This window comes from Rhincodon typus, chromosome 29, assembly GCF_021869965.1.
Source record: "Rhincodon typus isolate 14 chromosome 29, sRhiTyp1.1, whole genome shotgun sequence".
In the NCBI taxonomy this organism is placed as follows: domain Eukaryota; kingdom Metazoa; phylum Chordata; class Chondrichthyes; order Orectolobiformes; family Rhincodontidae; genus Rhincodon; species Rhincodon typus.
The window spans coordinates 1,086,394-1,101,478 of NC_063360.1; the positions used below are offsets into that span (position 1 = coordinate 1,086,394).

Sequence of the window (15,085 nt, forward strand, 5' to 3'; positions counted from 1 at the left end):
TGCTGCTCGGCCTGCTGTGTTCATCCAGCTTTACACCTTGTTATCTCTGCTCCGTTGTTACTCTTTCAGTCCTTCGTTTAGGAACATTTGCTGCAATTCCATGTTAGGTAGCTCCTTATCACAAGATTGCTCAGCAAACTAGCGCATTAAGCTGTAATCACATATCCTCCACTGTTCTTATGCTGATATAAGGTTGGCTTCTTTTCCCATCATGCTTTGATTTTAGCTCTTAGCTATATGGCTGTACACCACACCACAGGTACCTGAAAATTGTGAAATAACAACGCTCATGAAGAAGTCCAATGTCAGAAAGATAGTTAAACTTGGATCCTGAGGGAGGGTCGCTTGACCTGAAACGTTAACTCTGATTTCTCTCCACAGATGCTGCCAGGCCTGCTGAACTTTTCCAGCAATTTCTATTTTTGTCTCTGATTTACAGCATTCACAGTTCTTTTGTTTTTTTTTCAGTTAAACTAGACGAGAACTCTTATGGTGTGGGAGCAGGCCATTCAGCCCATCAGGTCCACACCGACCCTCTGGGCGGAATGCTGTTCAGATCAATCCCTCTATCCTATCCCTGTAACCTTGCATTTCCCATGGCTAACCCACCTAATTTGCCCATCCCTGGACACTACGGGGCAATCTAACGTGGCCAATCCACCTAACCTGCATATCTTTGGACTGTGGGAGGAAACCAGAACACCCAGAGGAAACTGAGGAAGGATCACTAGACGTGAAACGTTAACGCTGATTTTTCTTCACCGATGCTGCCAGACCTGCTGAGTTTATTCAGCAACTTCTGTTTTTGTTCCAATCTTACTCTTTGGTTTGCTTTAAATATGGGCATGTGTGGGGGCATTGTTCTATCTATCGTATGGTCTTCTGGTGGTTAATGTTTTGTGAGCTGTAGAAGACAAAATCCTACTGGGGATCATGGGTAACCTGAACCTGATGGTCAAGCAGGATTACCTCCAGCAGACACATTTGGTGAGTCCTCCTCACTTCCCAGTCCAGTTGGTAATCAGGGGTATTAATTCCTCACTTTCACTGTAATGAAAGCAGTTGTATTTCTTTTATTCCCTTAATAGCTTTTTCTGTTTTAACCAACTAAACCAATGTATAAGGAAATTCCACTTAGCAGACACAGAATGTTTAAAACTGGAGGACTTGCTGAATGTTCACCTCCTATCCTCCCATTCACTTAACCCGCTTACGAAATTGAATCTTGCTATTATAAAATCATGTGGTTCGACTCACTAAAAGCAGCTTTAATAGATGATAATGGAAGATTAAGCTTTGTACTGAACTTGCATCTAATCATGTAATCTCTTAATTTATCAGTTTGACTTTCAAGGACTCCTAGAAGTTGACTCCATTTTTTTAAATCAACCTTGAAGTGTATCCATAACTTGTACAATAAAATTTGTTTCATCTGTTCTGCTGCAGACCAGAAATCACCCTTAATCCATAACTGTGTCATTGTGGAGATTAAAATGATAACTAATCCCATAAAATAGTAAAGTCAGGAATCGATCACTCACTTCCTTGAACCTGTTTTGTTGTTCAGTTCATTTGTTGATTGTATTGCCACTTCGTTTAACCAAATTTTTTTCAGACCTCTTGCTTAACAAAAAATCTAAGAATCTCAGTTTGAATTTTAGAATTAATTATTACCATACTCCACCTCGGTCTCCAAAGTATTTCAAAGAGAAATCTTGGGGGCCAGTAGTCCCTGTGTGGCAAAGTTCTTCTTGACATCACCTCTGAATGACCTTTAGTCTGATTTAAATTTTGTGCACCCTTGCTCTGAATTCTGCAATAGAAAAATAGTTTATTTCCACTTGCCCTATTAAATCTTTTAACTATCTTAAACACTCAGTCAGATCACCCCTTAATCTTCTATGTTCAGAGGAATTTAAGTCAAGTTTATTCAACTTGTCCTTGAATCAAGGCTTAAAGGAAGAAATTACATTTTCAAGTGAGTCTGTAATGCACTCTCTCCAAAAGCTTCCTGAGGTGCAGTAATTGAATTGGAATCCAATGGTTTTATTTTGATGAACAGTTTGTGATATGCAGTTTTGTCAATTTCTTTTGAAATCCATATAAATGACATCTAAAGACATTCCTGTAGCTAGACATTTGTCCCTCCTCAAAGAAGTTAAGCATGTTTGTTTCTGATGGTGGTTTCTCTAATAATTTCGTATTTGTCCAACTGCTCAGTCGATGTTCATAACAACAACAGAGCATAGCATCTGCCCACCCTCTTCCTCTCCCCACCTCCATTTCAGGTCTGTCATTTCCTGGATTAACTCTCCTGTCCTGCTTAAGTAATGGAATTACATTGAGAAATTTTCAATCCATTCCTTATGCATTTTTTTGATATTCTGAGATATCAATCTTATTTACATAACAAACTAACATCAAATCGATTCTCAGCCTTTCCTTGTACTTTGATTTGAACTTGGTAATGTGTGGTTAAACCATTCCAGTCTGATGCTGTTTTGTCTCACTGTATTTAGAGTCTATCTCTCTCCTATAGCTTCTTATACTGGGCCGACATAGGAGAACCAGCAAAAATTGAAAAGGCAGGGATGAATGGAGTTGGCAGAAGGATACTAGTCAACATTGGAATTGAGAAGCCTACTGGGATTGCATTGGGTAAGGCTGTCTGTTACCTACACACTTTATGTCGTGGATCTAACCATAGATCAGTCTGCTTTGAGACTATTTGATGTGTAATGAGGCAGGTTGCATAAATTATCAGTTAAACATCCCGACAGGTGACCATGACATGGTAGAATTTAACATTCAGATTGGAAGTGAGAAGCTTGAATAGGAAACAGCTATTCTAAACTTAAGAGTTGGCAATAGAGTGTGAAAAGGGTTTAGAAGAAAAGACTTTTCAAGAACAGTGGTGGATTATTAACCAAATAATTAATGATTAACAGCAAAGATGTATCCCAGTGAGGAAAAATGGTTCTAGGAAGGGGATAAACCAACTGTCAGTAACCAAGGAGGTTAAGAAAATTATCGGATTTAAAGAAAAAATTACAATATGTTAAAGACCAGTGCAAACCAGAGGATTAGGAAAGCTTTTAAAGCTTGTTAAAGATGATTGGGGGTGGCTGTTTGCAGATAAATGGACGTCTGGCAGGTAGGGGACGTTCAAAACTCAGATAGCAGGGCCAGCATGTTCCTGTTAGTGTGAAGGCAAGGCTGGCAGTAGTACGGGAAATTGAATGACTAGAGATATTGAGGCTCTGGTCCAGAAGAAAAGGAGGCATGTCAGGTGTAAACAGCTGGGTGAAGTGAATCACTTGAGGAATATAGGCGGTTTAGGGGTACACTTCAGAGGGAAATCAGGAGGGTGAAAAGGTGTGATGAGATAGCACTGTCAGTTGGGTAAAGGAGAAATCAAAGGGATTCTACAAGTATATTAAGGACAAAAGAGTAACTAGGGAGAGAATAGGGCCCCGTGCAGAAAAATGAGGCTGTCTTTGTGTGGAACTACAGGAGATTGAGATCCTAAACAAATATTTCCCATCAGTATTTAATGTGGAGAAAGACATGGAAGGTAGGGAACTCGGAAATAAATAGTGACGTCTTGAAAAGAGCCCATGTGACAGAAGAGGAGGTGCTAGAGACTTCAAAAAGCATAAAGGTAGATATAACCCCAAGACCTGACCAGGACATTGTGGGAAACTAGGGAAGAAATTGTGGGGTCCTTAGCGGAGATATTTGTATTATCGATGGTCGTGGGTGAGGTGCCAGAAGACTAAAGGGTGACTAATGTTGTGCTGTTATTTAAGAAAGGCTGCAAGGAAAAGCCAGGGAACTGCAGATTGGTGTGCCTAACATCAGTGGTGGGTTAGTTGTTGAAGGGGATTCTGAGAGACAGGATCTGCATGTATTTGGAGAAGCAAAGACTGAGTAAGGGTAGTCAGCATGGCTTTGTGCGTGGGAGATCGTGTCTCAGATTTTTTTGAAGAGGTGACCAAGAAAGTAGATGATGGCAGAGCGATAGACATTGTCTATATGGACTTTAGCAAGGCCTTCAATAAGATTCCGAACGGTAGACTGGTTAATAAAGTTAAATCACTTGGGATCCAGGGACAGCTAACCAATTGGGTACAAAATTGGCTTGATGATAGGAGACAGGATGGAGGTAGAGAGTTGTTGTTCAGACTGGAGGCCCGTGACTAGTGGTGTGCCACCAGGATCGGTGCTAGATCCACTGTTGTTTGTCATTTATAAAAGCAATTTGGATGAGTTTATAGGAGGCATGGTTAGTAAGTTAGTGGATGATGGGAAAATTGGTGGTATAGTGAACAGTGAAGACAGTTTTATCTAAGACTACAATGGGATCTTGATCAACTGGGCCAGTGGGCCGAGGAATGGCAGATGTAGCTTAATTTAGATAAATGCGAAGTATTGCATTTTGGTAAGACAAACCAGGGCAGGACTTACATCGGTAATGGTAGGACCCGGGGAATATTGTTGAACAGAGAGACCTTGGGGTGCAGGTACATAGTTCCTTGAAAGTGGTGTCATAGGTAGATAAGGTGATGAAGAAAGCATTTGGCGTGCTTGCCTTCATCGTCAGAACATTGAATATGGGTGATGGGACATCATGTTATTGCTGTGCAAGACATGGGTAAGACCACATTTGGAGTACTGCATGCAATTCTGATTGCCCAGCTATAAGAAGGGTTTGATTAGACTGGAAGGGGTCCAAAAAAAAATCACAAGGATGTTACTGAAACTGGAAGGTTTGAACTATAAAGAGAGGCTGGATAGGCTGGGACTTCTTTCACTGAATGTAGGAGGCTGAGTGGTGACCTGATGGAGGTTTATAAAATTATGAGGGACATAGATAAGGTGAATAGCCAAGGTCTTCTCCCCAGGGTTGGGGAGTTCAAAAAAGTAGACAAAGAAAAACAGGTAGAGACCAGTTAGCTTACTTTCTGTGAATGGGAAAATATATGGGTCCATTATAAAGGATGTAATATCAGAGCATTTAAAAATACATAATATGTTCAAGCAGAGCCAATGTGGCTTCATGCTTGACAAATTTATTAGAGTTCTTAGAGGAAGTAAGAAGCAGGCAAGATAAAGTAGATGTAATAAAAAAGGCAATCAATTAGGTACTGCACATAAGGTTATATAAGAACTAGGAGCAGGAGCAGGCAATTCAGCCCCTTGAGCCTGTCGTGCCATTTGATATCATCCTGACTGATCTCATCTCTGCACCACTTCCACTTTCCTGGCCACTTTACATAACCCTTCAACCTATTAGTAATTAAAAATCTGTCTAGCTTCTCCTTAAATGGCAACATTTAACTATTGGAGTGCTACAGGGATCAGTGGTGGGGCCACAATTATTTACAATATATATTAAAGACTTAGATGATGGAAGAGAATGTGCTGTCATCAAGTTTGTGAATAACGCAAAAACAGATGGGAAGGCAAGTAGTGAGAATGATATGAGAGTTCTAAGTAGGTGAGTGATTGGTTAAAAACTTGGCAGATAGACTATAATGTGGGAAAATGTGAGGTTTTGCACTTCACAGGAAGGACAGAAGAGATGAATATTATTTATTTAACTGAAGAAAGGCTGCAGAAGTTGCGGCAAGAGGGATTTGGGAGTCCTTATCCATGAATCATGAAAAGCTAGCATCTGAGTGCGATGGGGTAATAGGGAAGGCAAATGGAACGTTGGCCTTTATTTCAGAGGAAATGAAATATAAAAATAGAGAGGTCGTACCAAAACCTTACAAGGCAGTCATCAGACCACAACTGGAATACTGTTAACAGTTTTGATCCCCTTATCAAAGGAAAGATATACTGGCATTTGAGGTAGGTTCCTTAGGTTGATTCCAGTATAGAGTGATTTCCTTGTGAGAAAAGGAATTCTTTACAGAGGGCTGTTGACGCTGGATCATTTGATACATTCAAGGCTAAGATTGACAGAACTTTAATCAGTAAGGGAATGTAGTGACATGGGAATAAGGCAGGAAAGTGGAGTTGAGGATTGTCAGATCTGCAGTGATCTTATTGAATGGCAGAGCCAACTAATAGGCTGTGTGGCCTGTTTCTGCTGTTAGGTTTTATGGTCACGCTTCACGACTTTAGTGCTTCAGAGCACTTCACCACCATTGAAAAACTGTTTGAATTGTAGTCATAATTGGAAATTTGGAAATGTGGCAGCTAAATTGTGCGTAGCAAGCTGTGAAAAATAGCAATGAGATGATCAGATAATCTGCCTTTGTGATGTTGATTGAGGCACAGAGATTGGCCAAGGGAAAAGAGTGAACTACCTTGTGCCATGGGATATTTTACACACGCCTGAGAGAACAGGGGTTGCTTTGAATTCACGTCGACCGAAAGACTATCTCCAACAACACTACTCTTCCTCAGTAGAGTATCATCGGAGATGGGTGCTTGAGGCTTTAGAATGGGACTCGAACCGATAATCTTATTCAAAGGCAAGAGTGCTACCCACTGAAATGTGTTGATGTTTACGCTGTTTCTTAAGAATTCGCAATGTGAAATGCTGACTAGGAGAAATTTTGGAGTCAAAATCTGTTGCTGTCTTAAAGATTTTAATTTTATTATGCTACCCTGAATTACTAAGCACACCATTCTCCCTCCTTCCCTGCTTTACGCACTGTTCTGAACAACATTGCCTATAAACCACAGGCTGTGCAGCTGCTGGGATGCTCTATGCATGTCGATCTACGAGTCAACGCATTGCTTTGCTTCCAGCAGCCTGTGCCACACAAGGACCTGTGAGGTCCATGCAGCAGCAAATTACAGGGAATGTTGACACTGAGTCACTTCTAACTTAGTTTGTTTACCTCTCTCCTGATTTGATTTCCTTCTTGCCTTCCCTTAATTCTTCCTCCTGAGAAATCCTTAGACTCTTATTTACGGTCACTGTCTGAAACTTCTATTCGTCTTCATGTTCTTAAATGTTTTGTGTAGTATTTCTATTTCCATGATCTCTCACTGTCGAAATGATTGCTGATCAATTTTTTTGTTCCCTCATCACCCTGAAAAGCCCTGTTGCTTTTAACTGCAGTTTCAAACCTCTTTGATCTTCCATTTGATATAACTTGTGCTCAACCACTCCCGTGCCTTAATCTTTGGTCTGCTCCCTAGTCCCTTTATTCTCTGCCGCCATGGGCACATATGAGGAGCTTGAAATTCTTTAAAGTTTGTCTAAACTCTGAAGTACCTGTGTCCTGCAAGAAATGTAAAACTTAGTTTTCATACATGTTTAAACTGCACATCTAAAGTGTTAATGGTAAAATAAAATTTAGAAGTCATGGAAGCCATGAAGCAGAAAATAAGGATAGGATAAGGCACAAATGTGATCCTTCCCATGACATACATAGTCAGTCTGCTGTGTGACATTCAATGTCTGGGCTCATTTAGAATTGGTTTCTGCAAGGAGTCAGCATTGTTAAGGAACATTGAAGAAATAAATGGAAACAAAGCTTTTGTAATACTTCAAGTATCAATAAAGCTAAGAGTTTCTATAGAGATAGTAGGAACTGCAGATTTCTGAAGAAGGGTCTAGGCTCGAAACGTCAGCCTTCCTGTTCCTCTGATGCTGCTTGGCCTGCTGTGTTCATCCAGCTCTACACCTTCTTATCTAAGAGTTTCTATACTTCATTTTCAGACTATATAAAGAAACGTGTTTACTGGGTGGACTCTAATCTCCATGAAATTTTCTACACTGATCTGAATGGACTTTATCACAGAAGTGTCTTTCACTCTCCGAAGTACTTGGCTAATCCATTTGGGCTGGCAGTCTTTGAGGTAAATATTACAGTTTTTAGAATCGCAGGGCTCTTTCACTTTCACTTAATGATCAACATAGAAAATGTGTGAGTCATTTAATATAGAATTATTTCCATTGAGTTCTTTGGACATTTTTTAGCATGTCCATAGTTATGTTTCTTAGAGTTTGTTTTGACTATCTTAGGCAGAAGGGGAAGAATTTTACAGTAATTCTTTGCCATCTTTTTGCCTTTCCCAGGGTCTAACATTACCAGCTGAGATTAGGGAGGATAGTGCCCAAAGTCTCTCAGCTTAATGCACTGAGTGAACAATCAATGGATCTGATGTTACAAAGACACAAAGAACATAAGAACAGGAATGAGCCATTCAGCTTGTCAAACCTGTTTGGCCATTCATTCAGATTATAGATACATATTGGGTGCCATTGGAGCTCAGCAAAATTATCCAGTGCAAATTATCTTTAAATTTAAAACACCTTAAGACTAATTTTAAAGGAGCTGAAATAGTTGCTTGAAAGCATAATTGAAAAGTATGAGATATGAATAGAACCTTGTAAAGAGTCCTTTGTAATGTTTATGTTACCCCATGGCCAATGATAATTACAATGATGATACACTTTTGTATGGATCTTTTTACAAATTGGTTTACAATAAGTATTTACATTCTGTTGGGAAAGTTAAATTGAAACATTGATGTCAAACTGAGAAATTCTCAACCATGTGTGGAGTGATGTTCCAACTGAAAAATACATGAAATTTCAGTTTTATTTATTTTTGTAGTACATTAATCTAAATGAGCCGCATGAAGTTCCCAGTTTAGCTTGAATACTATATTCGTCTAACATGATGAAACATTTGTCTCCAGGATCGTGCCTATTGGTCAGATGTGGATGGCAAGGCTGTGTACAGCATTAACCGGTTTAGAGGAGCGAATGTGACAGTTCTGGCACTAAATCTCACCGACCCACGAGGCCTTGTCATGTTTCACAGGCTGATGCAGCCAATTGGTATGAGAGTATGTCTTAACTGAGCAACTTTAGAATTTTAGAAGAACCCCTACAGTGTGGAAACAGGCCATTTGGTCCAAAAAGTCCACACCAACTCTCTGAAGAGCATCCCAGACTCACCCCTTTGCCTTATCCCTGTAACCCTGCATTTCCCATGGCTAACCTACACATCCTTGGACACTATGGGCAATTTAGCACGGCCAGTCCACCCAACCTGCACATCTTTGAACTGTGGGAGGAAACCGGAGCACCCGGAGGAAACCCACGCAGACACTGGGAGAATGTGCAAAATCTGAACAGACAGTCACCCAAGGCTGGAATTGAACCTGGGTCCTTGGTGCTGTGAGGCAACAATGCTAACCACTGAGCCACTGTGCTGTTGCATTCTCTCTCCAAGCATGGATTGCTGATGTTACTCAAAAGCTCTTGCCTTTTCATTCGTAATATTGCTCTTTAAAAGAATGTATGAAGCCAGCCATCGAGCCATACAGCACGAAACAGACCCTTTGGTGTAACCAGTTCATATCAACCGTAATCCCAAACTAAACTAGTCCCACCTGCCAGCACTTTGTTCATACCCCTCCAAACATTTCTTATTCATGTACTTATCCAAATGTCTTTTAATCGTTGTAACTGTATCTGCAGCTACCACTTCCTCTGCAAGTTCATTCCACACATGAACCACTCTGTGTATAAAAAAAATTACCTCTCCTGTCTTTTTAAAATCTTTTTTTGTCTCACCTTTTATAAAAAAAAAAAAAAATGCCCCGTCTTGAAATCCCCCACCTGAGGGAAAAGACACCTGCCATTCGCCATATTTATACCTCTTATGATTTTATAAACCTCTATAAGGTCACCTCGCAACCTCCTACACTCCTGTGAAAAATGTTCCAGCCTCTCCTAACTCAAACTCTCCATACCTGGCAATATCCTGGTAAATCTCTCCCAAACCCCCTCCAACTTAATAATGTCCTTCCTTAAATAGGGAGACCACAACTGGACACAGCAGTCTAGAAGAGGCCTCACCAGTGTCCTATACAACTTCAATATTTCCTATGCTGAAAGGTCTGAGCAATGAAGGCAAGCGTGCTAAACTCCTTCTTAACCACCCTATCTATCTGTGATGCAAACTTCAAAGAATTATGTACCTACAACATTACCCAAGGCCCTACTTTTAATTGTATAAATCTTGCCTTTGTTTGTTATACCAAAATGCATAACTCCCATTCATCCAAATTGAACTCCATCTGCCACTCCTCAGCCCATTGACCCAATTGCTCAAGATCTCTTTGTAACCTTAGATAAGCACCTTCACTGTCCACTATACCACTGATCTTGATGTCATCTGCAAACTTACTAACCACACATTCTATATTCTCACCTACATTTTAGAATATGAATTTTAAAACCAGCCCTTTAAAAGAGATTGTTATTGAGTGCTGTGCATGTCTTAAACTGATAAATTTGGTGTAAGGCACACAAACCACTATTTTAAGCTATCAGAACCAACATTGTCTTTAATAGACATAAAAGATCGAAGTTTTTGAGATGGATTGCCCTGCTCAATGAAAGTGCTTATATATAAATGCACGTTAGTTTTTGATCTGAGTTATGCCACTTGGCTATTACAAGAGCTGAGTGAAGTAAACTTGAGTAACTCCAGCACCCCGTCACCATAAAGAATAGGCGCAGGAGTAGGTAATTCAGCCCTTGAAGCCTGCTCTACCTTTGGTTGCTGATCCAATCCACTTCATTCCCTGCTCTCACTTGTAGATCAAGAATTTGTCTTACTCAGCCTCTACTGCTCTCTGGAAGAGATTTCTGCAGGCTAATAACCCATTGAAGGAAGAAATATTGCACATTTCAGTCTTGACTGAGAAACCCATGCTGTTCTATATTCCTCCAAAAGGGGAGGTTTCTCAGTGTTATTCCATTTGAAGTCTCCTCGATCTCTTTTAAGTAAAGAATGCCTCTCATTCTAAACTCCAATGAGGTACATAGCCAACTTGCTCGACCTTTCTCTAGGTGCAGATGCACCAATGCAGTTGTAACAGGCCTTCACACTTTAGAGTAAGGTGGAGGGATTATAAAGGCCAGCATTCAGTTTATCTTTATAATTACTCACTGCGCCTGCATGCTGACATATTTTGCTCAGTCTAAACCTTGTTGCATTTGGGTGTAGATTTTATCAATATCAAAGGATTCACAAATGGTGCTGAACAACATTGGTGAACATCCCTGTATCTGACTTACGATGTTGAAGTGGCTGAAGATGGTTAATGCCAGGACACTCACTTAACCTATCTAAATTCCTTTATGGACTCTGTGAAGCTTTCAACCTGCTCTCCACCTATCATTTGTAATTGTATTATCAGGTCATTTGATTACCAATTAAGTTGGTCCCTTGGCAACAAAGACCATGTTGGAGGTTCCTTTGGAGGGTCTAAGCCACACTTTATCAGACTGTTGCTTTTGTTCATGATAATATGACTGCAACTGTTTTCAGTGATAGACCTGAAACAGGTGCCTTCGGACCAAAGTTGAGCAAGGCTGTGTGATGCTGCCGCACAATTTATTATTGAACTGAAATGGCTGTTCACCTCATCAAAAGTCGGTTGCTGTTTGGTGTGAGTACTGTCTGAATGGAAAATTCTAGCCTCAGTCACCTCTATACCAAAACTAGATTGACCACATAGACCACACTGACCTGAAATATATGGATGACTGCAGTGTCCTTGCCCCCTCTGCACCAGATTTGCACACCACTCTTCAATTTGGAAGAGACTTGGTCTGTTATTGAATGTTGCCAAAATAAAACCTAATATCAAACCACGTGGTCAGTCAAATATTCCTCCTCCTCCTCCTATGAAGACATTCTGGAATACATTGAACCCTTCCCACCTAGGCAGTGACCCCTGTTGAAAGACCACTGTTGACAAAGAGATCCAACACTGGCTCAGCTTTGCTAGCTTAACCTTCTACAGACTATAATGGTGAGTGTTAGCAAATAAGACCTTTACAAGTGTAAAGCAGTAAATGTCACCACACTCTTATGCTACAGTGATACAGTGTGTATGAGCCACACAACACTAGAGGAATTCATCAGTAATGCCTCTGCTAGATTCAACAGGAGGACTATTGAACAAATGTCCTATAAGTGCCTTATTTAATTATTAATTTTAGATTATGCCATCTGGTTCTCACTGACTCCTGCTCCACCTCCTCAAATTGCCTCATATTTTTGAGAAAACATCAGATCAGCACTCTTTCCCACACTGAATTCCCAACTTTTGTTTTCTGTTTCTGTATAACTGACACTGTGCTGCTTAGGGTAGAAGCATTACTAGGCTGTGTTTTATCAGATATAATGTATAATATTTGGTATCTCCTCTCCAGTCAAATGTTTAAGAAATTCTGTGCAAAATTTTCCTGCATAAGGGGAGATATCAGCAATCTGAAACCAAAATAAAGGCAATTGGCACATTAGGCAGCATCTCCCTAAAGAGAGTAGGATTTTCCACACTCATCCTATGTTGATGCTAACGTGCTGATTGTGTTTAGCTCTGGTCCTAATTTGCGCACTTTTTTTTCTTTGTGTTTAATTTTTTTTGTGAAACAGTGCGGAACTGGTGTGTTGAAGAACATGCTGCTTGTGAGTACCTGTGTGTGCCTGCTCCTTACACTGAGCAACAGTACACATGCTTGTGCCCAGATGGTGTGATACCCATCGGGTCTGGACATACATGTGAAAAAGGTAAGATAAATCATTGCCTAATTGAGAGTAGATCCGTTTGGAGGAACAGGCCACTGTAAATCGTTTTCATATAGTCTCTGGGTCTTAGGGATTGGTAACCCTCTGCTTCTTAGAGGTCCATTCTTTAGGGGTTTCTAAGAGAATGAGTTATTTCTCTCTGTGACACCACTACTGAGCCTAATTCTGTCATAGAATCATACAGCACAGAAGAAGCTGTTTGGCCCATCTAGTCTGTACCACCAAAAATACACTAAAATCTACATTGTTCTCACTTTCTTGTTCTAGGCCTATAGCCTTTAATGTTATGGCACATTAAGTGCTCATCCAAGTACTTTTTAAAGTTTGTGAGGTTTCCTGCCTCAGGCAGTGTATTCCAGACCCCTTCACCCTCTGGTTGAAATAGTTTTCCCTCAAATCCCCTCTAAACCTCCTGCCTTCCACTTTTAAAATTATGCCCTCTTGTTATTGCCCCTCAGGTAAGGGGAACAGCTGCTTTTTATTCAGCCTGTCCGTGCCCCTCATAATCTTACACACCTCAATCAATCCCCTCTCAGCCTTACTATCACCCTATCACCCTGTCAGCCTTGTCTGCTCTGAAGAAAATAACCTTCACTGCCAGAATCACTGTAGCACTGCACAGCAATTAGAGATGGGAATCCCAAGTTGGCTTATCATTTATCTCCCCGAGGCCACTTTGCATGGTCTATCTGAGATGCAGTAACCCTACACAGACTGAATAGTGGGATAGTGCAGGTATTAGTATTTGGATCATAACTGTATATATTCTGTACCAGTGGTGTAGGTGAGGGGACCAAATGTGATGTGTCCAAGTTTGCTGATACAAATCTAGATGTGAAGGTAAGGAGGGATTCAACAAAACTGCAAAGGAATCTAGACCAGTTACATAAGTGAACAGCAATGAGGTAGGTCAAATGTGGGAAGAAAAAGCAGAAAATTTTGTTTTCTACCCGAGTGTTCTGCTACATGAATCTTCAAAAGTTAAAATGCATGTACAGCCACCATTCAACTGGTTTATTTCAATTGTGTAGGGCCTTGATGAGGATGCATCAGGAGTACACTGTGACCTGTTTTGATCTCCTTAGTCAAGGAAGGATAAATTTGCCGTAGGAGTTCCGTGAAGGTTTACGAGACTTGACTTGATTTGATCTGATTTATTATTGTCACGTGTACTGAGATACAGTGAAAAGTATTGTTTGACATGTTAACCAGACAAATCATACCTTACGTAAGTACATCAGAGTAATAGAACAGAATGCAGAATATGGTGTTACAGCTACAGAGAAGCTGCAAAGAAAGATCACCTCTAATATCATAGATTCCCTATGGTGTGGAAACAGGCCGTTCGGCCCAACAAGTCCACACTGTCCCTCAGAGAGTCCCACCCCGACCCATCCCCCTATAACTCACCTAATCTACACATCCCTGAACAATACGGGCAATTTAGCATGGCCAATCTAATTAGCCTGCACATCTTTGGACTGTGGGAGGAAACCCACGCAGACAATGTGCAAACTCCACACAGACAGTCGCCTGTGTGTGGAATCGAACCTGGGTCCCTGGCGATGTGAGGCAGCAGTGCTAACCACTAAGCCACCGTGCCGCCCCTAATATATGAAAGGTCCATTCATAAGTCTGATAACAATGGGGAAGAAGCTATTCTTAAATCTGTTGTTTTGTGGGTTATGGTCTTTGCTAGGGGTAGAGATTGTGTGAACTGGGCCTGTATTAAATGCAATCGGAAGAATGAGAGGTGATCTCATTGAAATACATGATATTCTTTGGGTGTTTCGCTGGCTGGCAGTTGAAAACCAGGTCTGTCAATTTCAGTACAAGATGAGAAATTTCTTCGCTCAGTGTTGTGAACCCTTGGGATTCTGTCTCCTAGGGGGCCAAACGTGCTCAGTTGAATATAATCTTAGTAGGGATAAAATGTTGTGTATAAAGGAAAACGAGGAATACGGTGATGGGACAGGAAAGCAGAATTGAGGAAGAAGATAAGCCAAGATCTTATTGAGTGGTGGAGCAGACTTGAGGGGCCGAATAGTCCCATCCCACTTCTACTCCTTATCTATTTACAGCTTAGTTCTATCCTGGTTGGTACCTTTTCATCAAAACATTACCTTCATAAATGACTTTTGGCTGTATATTTCAGAAACAGACTCCGGCGCTTCCTCGCGGGAGCGGGACGACTCCGGCGCTTCCTCGCGGGATGACCTGAACCAGCTTGATGCTGTATCTGTTGGAATTATCGCTCTGATTGGCAAGTTTCTTTTTGTTGCACATTAAATGTTTCTACTTCAAAAAGCCATGTGGTGCTGTGGGGAGAATTCTTCACATTTCAAGACCTAAATTCTTATTGAGAACCGATCTGCTTGTTGGACTAAATGCAGGGCAGGATTGAAGAGATACAGTGAAAAGCACTATTTTGCGTGTTAACCAGATAAATCATGCCATACATAAGTACATCAGAGTATTCGGATAGAATGGAGGATATAGTG

General features: G+C 40.8%; 1 protein-coding gene across 1 annotated transcript; it reads left to right on the forward strand.

Annotated features, from left to right (window-relative positions):
• The first annotated feature begins 2,544 nt into the window (after positions 1-2,544).
• On the forward strand, positions 2,545-14,873 carry LOC109937887 (very low-density lipoprotein receptor-like). Its single transcript, XM_048613876.1, has 5 exons — positions 2,545-2,658; positions 7,685-7,824; positions 8,671-8,812; positions 12,432-12,566; positions 14,740-14,873. The coding sequence occupies exons 1-5, from the start codon at positions 2,592-2,594 to the stop codon at positions 14,871-14,873; spliced, it is 618 nt and encodes a 205-aa protein (XP_048469833.1). The 5' UTR covers positions 2,545-2,591.
• Positions 14,874-15,085: the final 212 nt, after the last annotated feature.

Excerpts from the sequence above, each read along its gene's own strand:
- LOC109937887 (XM_048613876.1), top strand. The coding sequence starts at position 2,592 with ATGAATGGAGTTGGCAGAAGGATACTAGTCAACATTGGAATTGAGAAG. Across the intron at positions 2,659-7,684 it reads GCCTACTGGGATTGCATTGG|ACTATATAAAGAAACGTGTT; the intron begins GTAAGGCTGTCT and ends CTTCATTTTCAG. Across the intron at positions 8,813-12,431 it reads CAGGCTGATGCAGCCAATTG|TGCGGAACTGGTGTGTTGAA; the intron begins GTATGAGAGTAT and ends TTTGTGAAACAG.